Source organism: Lissotriton helveticus, chromosome 9 (genome assembly GCF_964261635.1).
Source record: "Lissotriton helveticus chromosome 9, aLisHel1.1, whole genome shotgun sequence".
Classification (NCBI taxonomy): Eukaryota; Metazoa; Chordata; class Amphibia; order Caudata; family Salamandridae; genus Lissotriton; species Lissotriton helveticus.
Genome location: NC_136070.1, coordinates 346,191,257 through 346,204,368, shown reverse-complemented (window position 1 = coordinate 346,204,368; position 13,112 = coordinate 346,191,257). Strand labels below are relative to the sequence as shown.

At 41.0% G+C, this 13,112-nt stretch overlaps 1 protein-coding gene across 1 annotated transcript in view; it reads right to left on the bottom strand.

The window, feature by feature from the left end:
* Positions 1-7,379: 7,379 nt before the first annotated feature.
* RIN3 (Ras and Rab interactor 3) overlaps positions 7,380-13,112 on the bottom strand; it is a 506,654-nt gene continuing 500,921 nt past the window's right edge. The window contains exon 10 of the mRNA XM_078660075.1: positions 7,380-9,521. Within this exon, the coding sequence (XP_078516201.1) occupies positions 9,216-9,521 (306 nt within the window). The 3' untranslated portion in view covers positions 7,380-9,215. The remainder of the gene's footprint in view (positions 9,522-13,112) is intronic.

The following is a 13,112-nucleotide window of genomic DNA, read 5'->3' as shown; positions in this document are numbered from 1 at the left end:
ATTAGCATGTTAGGGTCAATGGCGAGTAGCGGTAATGTTATTCGGAAGGACTGGGGCATTCAGATTTTAACTTATTTCTAGAGGATTTGTCAAGAGTATGGCGGAGCTAAAGAGAGACATAAGCTGCAACATGTTTGATGGGAACTACTCAGTGAAGTTGGGCACGTGAATTAGGGAGGGATCAAACATGGGTTCCCCAAGATGGTCAACTAATTCATTAGACACTGGGTGAGTAACACCACCATCATTAGGATTCTTTTTGCCTTTTCTCCAGAGGTCAATAATTAATAGGATCAGAATATCCGTCAAAATAGTGTGCGTCATCCAAGACATCATCATCATATTCAACGTGTCTTTTAAATGTGCGACTTGCAAGGGGGAAGAGGGGTGCCCCGAAAAAGAAACCTCTCAGGCGGGAGGACAAAAATGCTATGAAACGCCTTTCAAAGACCCAGCACAGGTCGCTGCACATTTCTTGCCCTTTTTTGAGGGACCTTCAGAGGAAGAAGAAAACATTTTAGAAAGGGAAGCTTTAAAAGTTTTGGACACATCCAGCTTAGAGACTGAACCAGTCTGCTGCATAGGATCCTTAAAAAAAGATTTTAAATTATCCTTGAAAACCTGGGTATCTTCCTCTTCAGACATTACGGACACAACCCAAGTACAACCAAATCAGTTTATGTAATTAATCGTGTAGAAAACACAGCGAAAACTAAATACAAAGAAAATGCATGGATTTCCCTTTAAAATAGAAAGGAAAGGGTTAATGTGTGAGAAATTATAGGTAAGAGAGCCTTTAAGGGGGTTTCGCACAGTTGAGAAGGGGCGTATGGAAGGGGTGGAATTGCCCTGATGAAAAAAGGACTGCCACCTGGGAAAGAGCAAGGGAGCTACCGCGAAGCGGTGGAAAAAAAATGTCCTGCAAATGTTGCCCTCATTACGGGAGGCAGCGGGTGAGGAGGTGACAACAGACACGCTGAGGCCAGAGAAGGATAACGGCCATCGCTGGAGGAGCAGAACGTTGTGAGCGCATGCTCATAGAGAATGAATAAAACAGTAAGAGGGAAATAAACATCATCAGAACAAATAATTAAATATTTGAAATGAGGTGAATATAGTACTTATCTTGATTTAGAGCAGCAAGAAAGGACAAATTGTTGCTCTCAGTCAAGATAAGTTTTAGGTTACTCGACGTGCCAGTGGTAGTTATTGTATGTCGTAACTGGTTGTAGTTTTTGTTTCAGGTTATCTGGGTAATGTATTTTTTTATTTTACTTGGCTGCTATTTAATAAAAAGCAAGAAAGGACATCATGATATGAGATTATGGCAGTACGCTAAGAATGCACGAATATACACTTTTCATAGGTATTCGAAGATTGGCGCTAGAAGGATACATTTTCCTGTCCTTGAGTAATTGTTCTTTTTTCTATGTTTTCGCTAGGGTGACCACCTGCTTGTGATTTACATAGACTCTGTAAATTAACCCCAGTGTGTTGCCCGTTATTGATTTTTCAATTAATGTATTTGTCTGTAATTTTAGACGTTCTAGCAGCTGGCCGGGATCCTGTAGCAGTCTCCTCTGGAGACTGTCCTGAGCTTGACCATCTATGAATGGGACTCAGATCTGCCACTGTCAGTGCTTAATTTGAGCTGGTGGTTTCCAGTGCTCAGCACCAGCGCTTAATTGTTGACACAGCACTTATGAGAGCCACCACATGGGGTGCTATTTCTGTAGTTTAAAGATAAGCAGCAAAAACAGTTGATTATTATTTCAATATGCATTTAAAACAACTAATACCTACTTCCAAGCCATTCTTATAGGTTTGGGGACCTCGCACAGTGTTAATTGGAAACCTTGTAGCAGTGTGATGGTTAGTAGTTGTGTAGATATTGTCACTAGCTGCGGCAATGGGTGATGCAGACTGCGGTGGCCTCCTGATAAGGGCCCTGGCTGCAGCGAGATCTACCTACAAGTGAGTAGCCTGGCAGGAAAGCAAATTCTGTTTGCTTTCCTTTAGTGCCATTTTCCACCATAAGACCAGAGTGTAATATCCTTTATTAAGATGTTGAATCACTGTTCCCGGTCTCTCTGCTGAGAGTACTATCCATGTAGGCCATACTTTCTTGTACTTATAGTGGGCCCAACTTGTCTGATTTTAGGCATTGTTACACCTTATTTTCTCTTCTTTATTTGTCCGGTGCTTACCAACAGCATTTTTCACCAGCTTTTCTGGATCTCCCACCTTATACAGACTTGATGTTGCGCTTTAATTCGCTTTGTCCGGTGGACTGGGCTCCCACTTCTGATATAAATGTAGAGTCCCTGGTGCAAACTCTTATGCAGCAGTAAGTTCTCGGTGCAAGTAGACCACAAATAAGTCGCGTGCACCTAACAGCCTGATATGAGTGTCACAGTCTGGCTCAATAAATTGACCCCTTTCAGGGCTATATGCTTTCTCCGAGACCCTCATGGACTTATCCTCTAAACTCTCTTGGATACGGGAAGCAGCACAGGTCCAGACCCCCCATGTACAGCTCCTTAGGTGCATTTGTGAGAGATTCTTTTTTGGGTGCCTATTTCCCCAGCTATGAAATATAGAGCAGCCAGCATGGCCATTGCAGGATTAAAACACAGCTTGCGCGACAACCCTGTGGTCAGACTCCATTCAAAGGGCCACCGGGTTTCAGTTGTGGGGGTTGAGGTCATTTGACATTGATGTTCCTGGGCAAGTCATAATATTGCTCTGCAAATGTGGTCAAATACAACCCCTTCTACACTTGACTCTCAGGATAGTGAGGGAAAGGAGTCACAAGCTTCTCGGGGAGAGGGCCCAGCACCTAATCAACCAACAGACACATTAAAGTTGATGTCCAGCTCAGTGTTCATCTTTACATAAATGAAGGTACTTTAATCATATACTTAATCCATGATCCTGGGCACTACCTCGTGTAGGCGCTGCACCACCTTGCTCCCTTGCAGTCAAATCATCATAAACCTCTGCATTTGTCCCTAGTTTTGGGCTACCCTATAGGGGTGGTATGAATCCAGCACAGGTGCAGTCTTTGGTACTCACAGATTAAATGCCATCATTCTTGAACTCTCAAGGTCAGTGACAGGCCTAGGTCTCTGCACACACCCTTTCATTAGCAAGATGCCAGGGCCAAAACAAACAAGCAGAGGACCAGATCTACACACAGGGCCTGGGAATACGACCGTATAAAAGTTAAGGAGCTTACCCTTCCTAACAAAATCATATTTTCTGTCACCAAAATGTCAGAGTGGAAAATAATGTATTGCTATCATACTAATTTTATTATTTGACACATGCCACACACTGCTTCATCCATTAAATGCAAGGGACAAGTCAGTATTCCAGAACTTAAACTGATATAATCATCCTGAAGAGAATAAAAGGCTAAGTCGACCCCCCGGGATACGCTCCTTTGACTTGCAAGGTACATGCAGGCCTATGCCTCTTTAACAAAGTCTACTGAGATATCTTGCTGAAAAACAGCCCTAAGCTCCGAGTGCAATGGTCTATTCTACATGAGCGCTAACTCCCTCGAACAAAGCCAGGAGCCACTCCACACCATGATCCCCACTACCATGTCCACTTCACATAGCACCGTCACACCTGCAGAACATCTCTGTCCACTGTGGGATATTAAGGAGTAACAATTCCAAAGTTTTACCACAGATGGAAACACAAAGGCCCATCTCAACCCTGCTTGTCCTAAAGCTCTGACTACCCTTCTGAACCGAAGGAATTTCTTATATCATAATTTTTTGCTGATCTCCACTTTTCCATATATTCTACGCCTTAGACTTGACAATGGGAGGCATCAGTTCATGGCAACCTGTTTTGCACATTTATAATCTTTTAACTATGGTAATTTTCTGACAAACTTGATGATGATCATGGAGTACTCATGGGATTTTTCAAATATTCTCTTTTTCTATCCCTCCTTATTTCTTTAGCGTTGATGTCTAATGCAGAGCCAGATGTAATTGTTCAACTTGTCCTAACTAACACAAGGAGAAAAAGTCATTCATCTTAATGTTTCCAAAAATGTTGGCCATGGGTTTTAAAATGTTTAGAAACATAATTACAATGTTGCTGATGCAATCTCTCCAAGAAAGATTGGATGGATTCTGCGGGGGTTGATGTCCTTTACACAACTTCTGGGAGGCTCAAACACTTTGTCCATAAGCCCTCTTTCAATGCACTCTTACTTTGTAAAAAGCTAAAGTTGAAGTATCTTTTATTTATCTATTTATTGCTCTTTAACCCAATATATCTATGTTGTGGGGACCACAAGGAGCAAGCTAGATTATCTAGACCAGGCACAATGCTTAATAACATCTGCGTGGAAGGTCACAAGCAGAGAACAGGCAACTCAAGCACAGTGATAACTAGTTACTAATAGTCAGCTAAATTTATTAATTTATTTATTTAATAAGTTTTATATAGCGCTGGCTAGACCCGTAGGATGGTACTCCTTTATCAGCTTCATAGAGGTGAAATTATGTGTTGCCACAACTAGGATGTGACCGAAAAGTAGCACGTTTCTGCTGCTGTTGCATTGACCCTTTGAGCTACATTAACAGTTATATTACTCCACTGGATACAGTTTGCCACAAGACTCTTTCAAATTAAAGTTCAATGCAAATATAGGAGGAATCACCACTTTTATTAATGAAAGTATAAAACGAGTCAACAAATATATGGCAGCATTCAGAAAGTAGTAGGCTATACATCCTTCAATGAAATGCTCTTTGTCAACTTGTGTGTATATATATATACATATTTCAACAAAATATATTACATGCATTTAAAAAGAGACAAAAGTTTATAGTACAGTTTTATATGACATTTATTAAAACATATGCTCTCGTATAACCAGCTATAAATAATGTGAATGCATCTTGGGAACATATAGTTCATTGTTGAAGAGTCACAGGGAAGAGGGCTGTTAAACTATGAGAAATTAATACGGAAATGCAAATTTCAGATTCAGTCTCTTCTGTGCACACAGGCATTTAGGACCATAGAAATGCACTGCATGAGGTAAGACTGTGGAACTGTGAAATGCGGAATATCTGCTTTTATGGTGTGGTTGCTCCCTACACGAATTTGGGGCGGAGTAGAACAGTGGGCATTAAGGGTGGGCTCCCACCTAACGTAGGTGACCACCCACAAACTCATACATCTTAACTTGATACAGTCTGCCAGATAGTTCCCACCCTGGAGATTCAGACAAATTTGGGCAGCAAAGGTAAGCAATAAATAATTTTCCAGGATAGAAGCGAGGATACACCACCCATATTTAATGTTAAGAGTGGTGGAAGGGTGTATCCATGAGCAGGATGTTTTCCCAGTAAAGAAAATCATTTACATGTGCTAATCCACATTACTGCAGCAGTTACGCAGGCAGTTTTCCATCCATTGGAAATTCTGTATATGAGCTTTTTGTTTATTGGTCTATTTCTGAAGTACTCCAGAGATTCTTCAAGAGTCCCTCAAAAGCCTGACTTGTCGAACGGCATGAAAAATAATGTTGGAACAGATTTTAGACTTTCAACCCAAGTTTTGTTTTTGATTTGGGTTCATTAGTTATTTCTTCAACAAGTCAAACCTTTGGCAAACCACTCCTTGGAAAATTCTAACCGCAGTACTGGTCATTCTAGATAAATATTTGCATAACTCAGTCGTTATGTGCATCAGTCCAACGGCACAAATGTAAACGCCCAGAATTTAAATAAAGGATAGTAACAGTATCTGATTTAAAGCATTCCAAATTCTTAAAGAGCAGGAATATGAGAATCTTAAAGACAGGAGGATTTGTTGAGGGTCAAACACTGTTCTCAAGGGGGTAAGACATGATTAAAACAAATGTCTCCTGGTTGAACAGGCAACAATCAGAAAAGAAAACCCTGAACATCTCTTTCCAAGCAGGACAATGCAACTGTCAAGCAACAGCAATGGTATCCACTGTCACTCAATGTTCACCCATTTCAGCTAACAACAAATATTGTATTCATCTAACTGAATTAAAGTGGTTGCAGGCACAATTTTACTGGCATGCTACATTTAGTACCAGTACTGGGCCAGTGGGAAAGAGAGTAGTTCCATGTTTCATGCAACGATATCTTGCCAGGGGAAGCTCATTTCTTTTTGAAGCGCTTTTTGTTGTTTACCCAAACTATCCAGACCTTTAAATAATTTCAATCCATCAAAGATTTGAATACTTTTGAAAGGATTCTTCTGGTGAACAGTGCATTTATGGTTCTGTGGCTAGTATATCTGAAGAATTTGCAAAACGCTGCTCATCTATAACCCTTTTTTTGACCAACAATCAAATCTTTATGATGTGGAAAACATCTGAAGGATAAAGATCGCTTTGCATTTCTGGAGCAAAACTGTGGAATGACTGCATCCTCAAAGAGGGCAAGGGGGGCCACACAACATTTCCTGCTTAGCTGGATTATGTTCAAGTGTATTCTTCTTTGTTCACATTGTCCTTTCACCTGAGGTTCGTTTTAAGCTCTTAAATGATAATTTTTGCACATAAGTGCTCAGAGGCCATTGTTTGATATGGTTGGCACTACAAAAATTCTTATGTAACTTAACTGAACACTTCCACCTTATTAAGCCTGGGTTCTTCAAACTTCCTTTTCCACTAGGCCTTAAACGTTCAGGGTTGAGGCTTTAAAATGTCATTGAACAGTTTTTAAATTATTCAGTTATTTCATGTTCAAAATTAGCAAAATCCACTCAAATTATAATGTGGTTTTGGTTGAATCACAATAGAAGAGGCAGCCTCATCCAGAAACATCAACTGAGTAGCACTAAGACACGTGTGGCAGTGGTGTAGCACTCAGTCAGGTGGAGCACAGGCACAACATGTCTACCTTTAAAATACTCAATAATACTGCATTGAAATGAAGATGCAGCGATTTGGTTACTACCATTATCCGTCTGTGACATTGACATCAAACCTATACAGCCCACAAGTTTCTCTATGTCTGGACTTTGAGCTCTAACAAGAAAGCTTTGCCCTTTTACAGACACTCTTTGCCATTATGTTCCTCAATATACAAGGCCTTGGTTTTAGAATCAGAACAGTACCATCTAGTTATTTTGAACATTGTGTTTTTCACAAAAATAGGCAAGTTTCTCTATCTGAAGCAAAATTACATTTTTTCAAGGGACTAAAATGTACATAGCTGCAGTCTGAATCTCAAAACTTAATTGAAAGCCATAAACTAAAAGGTTTGTGATTTTCACAGATTTTTAAGTTATTTAAACTTTACAACAATCGTCAGGACTACATAGAAAAGCAGACCCAACTCATACAAATAAGTGTGTATAATCTGTTCTTTTGCGCTTTTAGTGGGGATTGTCTGGTGAGCAGACACTTCTAATAAGTAAGTACAATAGGTTTGGACAGCTATGCATAACATTTCATTTTCTTATTTTTTTCTCCACAAACTCATTCCCTCCAATGATCTGCTGCTACTCTCCATCGTAGAAAGTTACTTCTACTGGAATAGTTTTACAAGAGCTCACAGGGTGGGAAATACCATGCACACTGTTGGTGAATGCTCACAAGCTCATTAAATTGTGTATTTGATGAGTGTTGTGCATGTATCTGTGAAATAGAGCACATCATAGAGTGCCCGTCAGGCATTGCAGTGCCGGCCTGACGAGGAGCATGCCCTATGATGAAGCATGACACCCAGTTGGGTGTGTGAGGGCCCTAATTCCCAAAGCGGGAGACACCCTGGGAAATTTTGCAATACCGACCAGGCCTCTATCTCTACTCTTCCTCAAGGAACTGCATACTGAGATTGATAGTCTGTTTCTCCCCCTTACCACACCCCCTTCCCAAACCCTAAAGGTCTTTGTCGGTCCGCAAAAAGTCACCTGAACTAGCAGATTTTCCTCAGTACAGAGTTCCATCTATGTTCGTAAATCGCTGGAGATCCCATGTTAGGCCCTAAGATTCTTCATAAAAACACCCAGAGATATCTTTGCATCCATATGTTTAACATACAAGCGCAAAAGCTCTGTGAATGAAATTTAATGAGTTTTTCTCATTTACCTAAAAGGAACTTCCCGTTAAAAACAGATGTGTTTTCGTATCACCCCCACATTAGATATCACAATCATACGATTTTTATATTTCTTGTAAACTGGGCCTTCTTTATGCTTGTGCTATGCCTTTTATAATTTTGTGGTCAGACTACTTAACTATTTCATAGCCTGCTCCCACCTCCCGCTTCAATTATGGACCTAAGATGCTGAATATTTCCAGTTCTGTAACAGAAATGGAAGCATAGGACAAGCATCAACTTTCCACAGAAATCTACTTTTGAAAGACCTCAGGAGAAAAAACCCTTTCAATAATAGAAACAGATTAAAAGTTATTTGAAACTGAGCACCACTTGCAAGCTCTGAATACATTATAAACTATAATCAACTTAATTGTTATTAATTAAAAAGCATACACATATATACCAAAATTATGTTCTGCTGCCAGTCTTTGATCAATACTGTGTGTCCCGTTTTATATCAAGAACGGAATAATTCCAACCGCCCAAATTCAATTGGAAACTCTTAGTAAAGGGATAGCAGAAAGTTGGTTTTAGACGTGCTCTTAACCCTACTCAAATCCATATAAAATTCCTTTTTTGCAAGGGGTAGTCACGAGGAAGACCAGCTTCATCCAGTTGTGGGAGCTACGGCATTGCTTGTATTTTACAATTCTCCAAAGTACTTATTATGTTGCTGACGAAAGAGGCCAGGGAAACTCCACTCAAGACCATGCAGATCTCCTATCTGGCATGGCAAAGATCTGAGGAGCTCATATTGACTAGAAATGCAAGCAAGATCATATGTTCGATAGATGATCCATTTCTTACCCGACAAAATATTTACCAGCAGCATACATTGCTGAGTTATCAACGTCTGTAAAATGAAGGTTGGCCTGCCGAAACAGGGCTTTCTAGCACTTAGCCAGAATGTGGTTTAGCTCAGTCAGTTATAAATCATCATCTGTGCTATTCCATGGACATAAAATTCTCTTCTTGATGGGGAAACACAAGGAGCCAAATCAGTGACTTAGATGACATTCGAGAATATCCATCTTTCACATTAGAGCCAATCCTTCTCAACAATAAGTCATGGGAGATGACGTACTGGTGTAAACTTCACTCCAGGAAATTTGTCTCTTTAATAACTGGGACTTCGTCATTGCCTACTTCTTTATAGACAAAATGAAAATCTTTCTTGGTCTCACACTTCAGTATGTAAGACTTTATCTTGTGAGGAAGAGCATCGGATGCCAGCTTCAAATATTTCTCGTCCACTAGAACAAATAGTCCGTACGCTTCATGGTCTGCAACCTCAAATTTCAGGGCGCACTGATGGGCCACGAGTTCCGCAAGTGTGTCCGGCTTAATGGCCAGTGTTCTCGTCTGGGTGTCAGGCTCCTGCAGTGAGACGGTGATAAAGTCCTGGAAAACAAAAGAGTGCACGTGTTATATTTCATTTTGTGTGCCTAACATCCTGCACAACCTTCAGAGTTTTAGCTTACACCAAGCGAGCAAACATCTTTTGCCTCTTTGAAATGAAAATCCCCCATAATTATTTATTTGTCATCCCAAATGCCACAGAAGCTTCGAGGGTGCACACAAAAACCACTGACACCATCCGGTTTGTTCATCGTGTAACTTGCTGCTTTATTCAGGATTCCATCTCTGACCTGACGCGTTTCGAGAAAACTCTCTTTTTCAAAGGTCATATCCCTCTCACAGGTGGCTCCGTGTTTGCATGCTTATAAAGTACCTCACGTGGGCTGCGCTGAGTGCACCTTCCCTCCGTTGCATGCTGGATACAGTAGTCCCACACAGAGCCCTTAGTTATCCTTAAGTAGGTCCATAAGAAACGATAATATTTTAAAAAGGCATTATTTCGCCCCCAGTGTGTCCTGAACAAGCCTCAAGTTCGTTCACTTCCAGTGGCTTTTGCTGCTTGTCGGAAAGGAACAGTTCCAATCGCACAGCCTCCTTCAAAAGTCTTTGGATGATGCTACCCTCCACGGTCTCGGCAGTCGTGCAATAATTGTCATCCCAAATGCCACAGAAGCTTCGAGGGTGCACACAAAAACCACTGACACCATGCGGTTTGTTTATCGTGTAACTTGCTGCTTTATTCAGGATTCCATCTCTAACCTGACGCGTTTCGGGAAAACTCTCTTTTTCAAAGGTCATATCCCTCTCACAGGTGGTTCCGTGTTTGCATGCTTATAAAGTACCTCACGTGGGCTGCGCTGAGTGCACCTTCCCTCCGTTGCACGAGAGACCGTGGAGGGTAGCACCATCCAAAGACTTTTGAAGGAGGCTGTGCGATTGGAACTGTTCCTTTCCGACAAGCAGAAAAAGCCACTGGAAGTGAACGAACTTGAGGCTTGTTCGGGACACACTGGGGGCGAAATAATGCCTTTTTAAAATATTATCGTTTCTCATGGACCTACTTAAGCATAACTAAGGGCTCTGTGTGGGACTACTGTATCCAGCATGCAACGGAAGGAAGGTGCACTCAGCGCAGCCCACGTGAGGTACTTTATAAGCATGCAAACACGGAGCCACCTGTGAGAGGGATATGACCTTTGAAAAAGAGAGTTTTTTCGAAACGCGTCAGGTCAGAGATGGAATCCTGAATAAAGCAGCAAGTTACACGATAAACAAACCGGATGGTGTCAGTGGTTTTTGTGTGCACCCTCGAAGCTTCTGTGGCATTTGGGATAACAATTATTGCACGGCTGCCGAGACCGTGGAGGGTAGCACCATCCAAAGACTTTTGAAGGAGGCTGTGCGATTGGAACTGTTCCTTTCCGACAAGCAGCAAAAGCCACTGGAAGTGAACGAACTTGAGGCTTGTTCGGGACACACTGGGGGCGAAATAATGCCTTTTTAAAATATTATCGTTTCTCATGGACCTACTTAACCCCTTCGACGCTCATGACGAGCTCAGCTCGTCATGGAGTTTCCATTGATTTCAATGGAAATTACATGGGAGAATATCAGGTACCTTAGCATCCAAGTGGTTAAGGATAACTAAGGGCTCTGTGTGGGACTACTGTATCCAGCATGCAACGGAGGGAAGGTGCACTCAGCGTAGCCCACGTGAGGTACTTTATAAGCATGCAAACACGGAGCCACCTGTGAGAGGGATATGACCTTTGAAAAAGAGAGTTTTCTCGAAACGCGTCAGGTCAGAGATGGAATCCTGAATAAAGCAGCAAGTTACACGATAAACAAACTGGATGGTGTCAGTGGTTTTTGTGTGCACCCTCGAAGCTTCTATGGCATTTGGGATGACAATAACTATTTATTTATGCATTTTTATATAGCGCATACTTTATCCGAAGGTGTCAGAGTGCTTTACAAGAGAACCAGTTACATTACATAAGGACATCAGAGTACATGGATTACATACACGATAAGAGACAGATACATTTGTCTAACCACAAAAAGAAACGCTATAATGGTGTGTACGAGAGAAGTGCAATTTAAACTAACAACGTAGCTATAATCTGCCAGTATTGGCGGGAAATAAGCAAAAAGAGTATTGGCAGCAAGTGAGTGCAAAGACTATAGAAATAGCAAAATGATATATAGCATTATGATATATGAAGGCAACAGTGTATACAGAGTAGACGATGGACAGTATATGAAATGATATACGATGTAAGTATACGATGATCCACTTCAGACAGATGGTGGGCCTACACACATGGCGGTCCCTTTGTCTGTAGCCATTAGGGACTGAGTCTTGCACGTCTACATTATTTGTGACAGATTTGTATAGCGCCTAGAAACAGGCATAGCACCTAGGAGTAGTAGGGAAAGCACCTAGGATTAGCAAAGGATAGTTATTTTACAAGAACACCTATTAATGGAATGTTCAGCTTACAGCTTTATTAGTTAACAGTGGATCAGGAGTTTGACATCAGGGTCTGCCATTAGCAGGATGAGGCAGTGCTTGGTACCATGACCTGTCAGTTGAACTTGAGATAAGGTGTTGTATAGCAGCATTTGGAGTGAAAACATCTTGCCAGTTACCTTGGCTGCACATGAAGTTAATGGTGATTTTCTTTCAGAACATAAAGCCAAAATATGTCGGTTTGAAGAGAGTCCACATTAGCTAAGGAGGGCAGCTACCAGACCCACAAGCTTGAGAGAAGCTATGAGATGTGGCACTTGTGCAATGGTGGAAAACACCTGTAAGGGCACTTACAGAAAACATAGCAGAGAATGAAAAGGACCAGACAGGGACGATTTTCAATGTTTTACCTACTTACACCAGCATAAGGCGTACCCAGCTGAGATTTGACATTAGTGAGCACCCTAGCTGTGTCACCACCCAGACATTTATTGTGAAGCTGCACCAATAACCTCAGTTGATGAAGGTCTCCCATCCACAATAGACAAAAATCAGACCGACAGACAAAGGGATGTGAGAAAAAGACCATCTTTTCCTTTACTGCTTTTTTGCTTAGCTTCTGCACATGCATATTTTCATTTCTCAAGATCAATTGCATTCTTATTTGATCAAATCATCTTGCTTGCGTGTTATTAAATGTTGTTAAAACTGTTGTTGTTCTCATTGAGTGTGGCACTTACTCAAACCAAATCACCAAAGAATACCTGATTTTAGACTATCAGTATTGATTATTAGAATTAGCAATACCCAGTACAAGGTTCATTTTGCTTGTTTTTGCTTGTGTAGAACTCTGAGTAAAAACATCTAATTAAAATTTGAAAAAAATCATAAAGAGCAAAGGCAATTGTAATGAAACATTTCAGATTTTCACTTATTGGGAAACATGCACCTCTTAAGCCAATAGCAAACAGACATTTGTGGGAGCCCTCATTGAACAAGTCCCACTTTAAAATCTCACTACTTCACAAAAATGTCACAGCACTCTATTTTGAGAAATTAATAACTAAACTTGGTCAGACCTGTCTTCACATCAGCAACTACGGACACAATAAAAAGGCAGAAGAAACCTACTGAAATGGGAGTTCAACAACTGTTTCTAC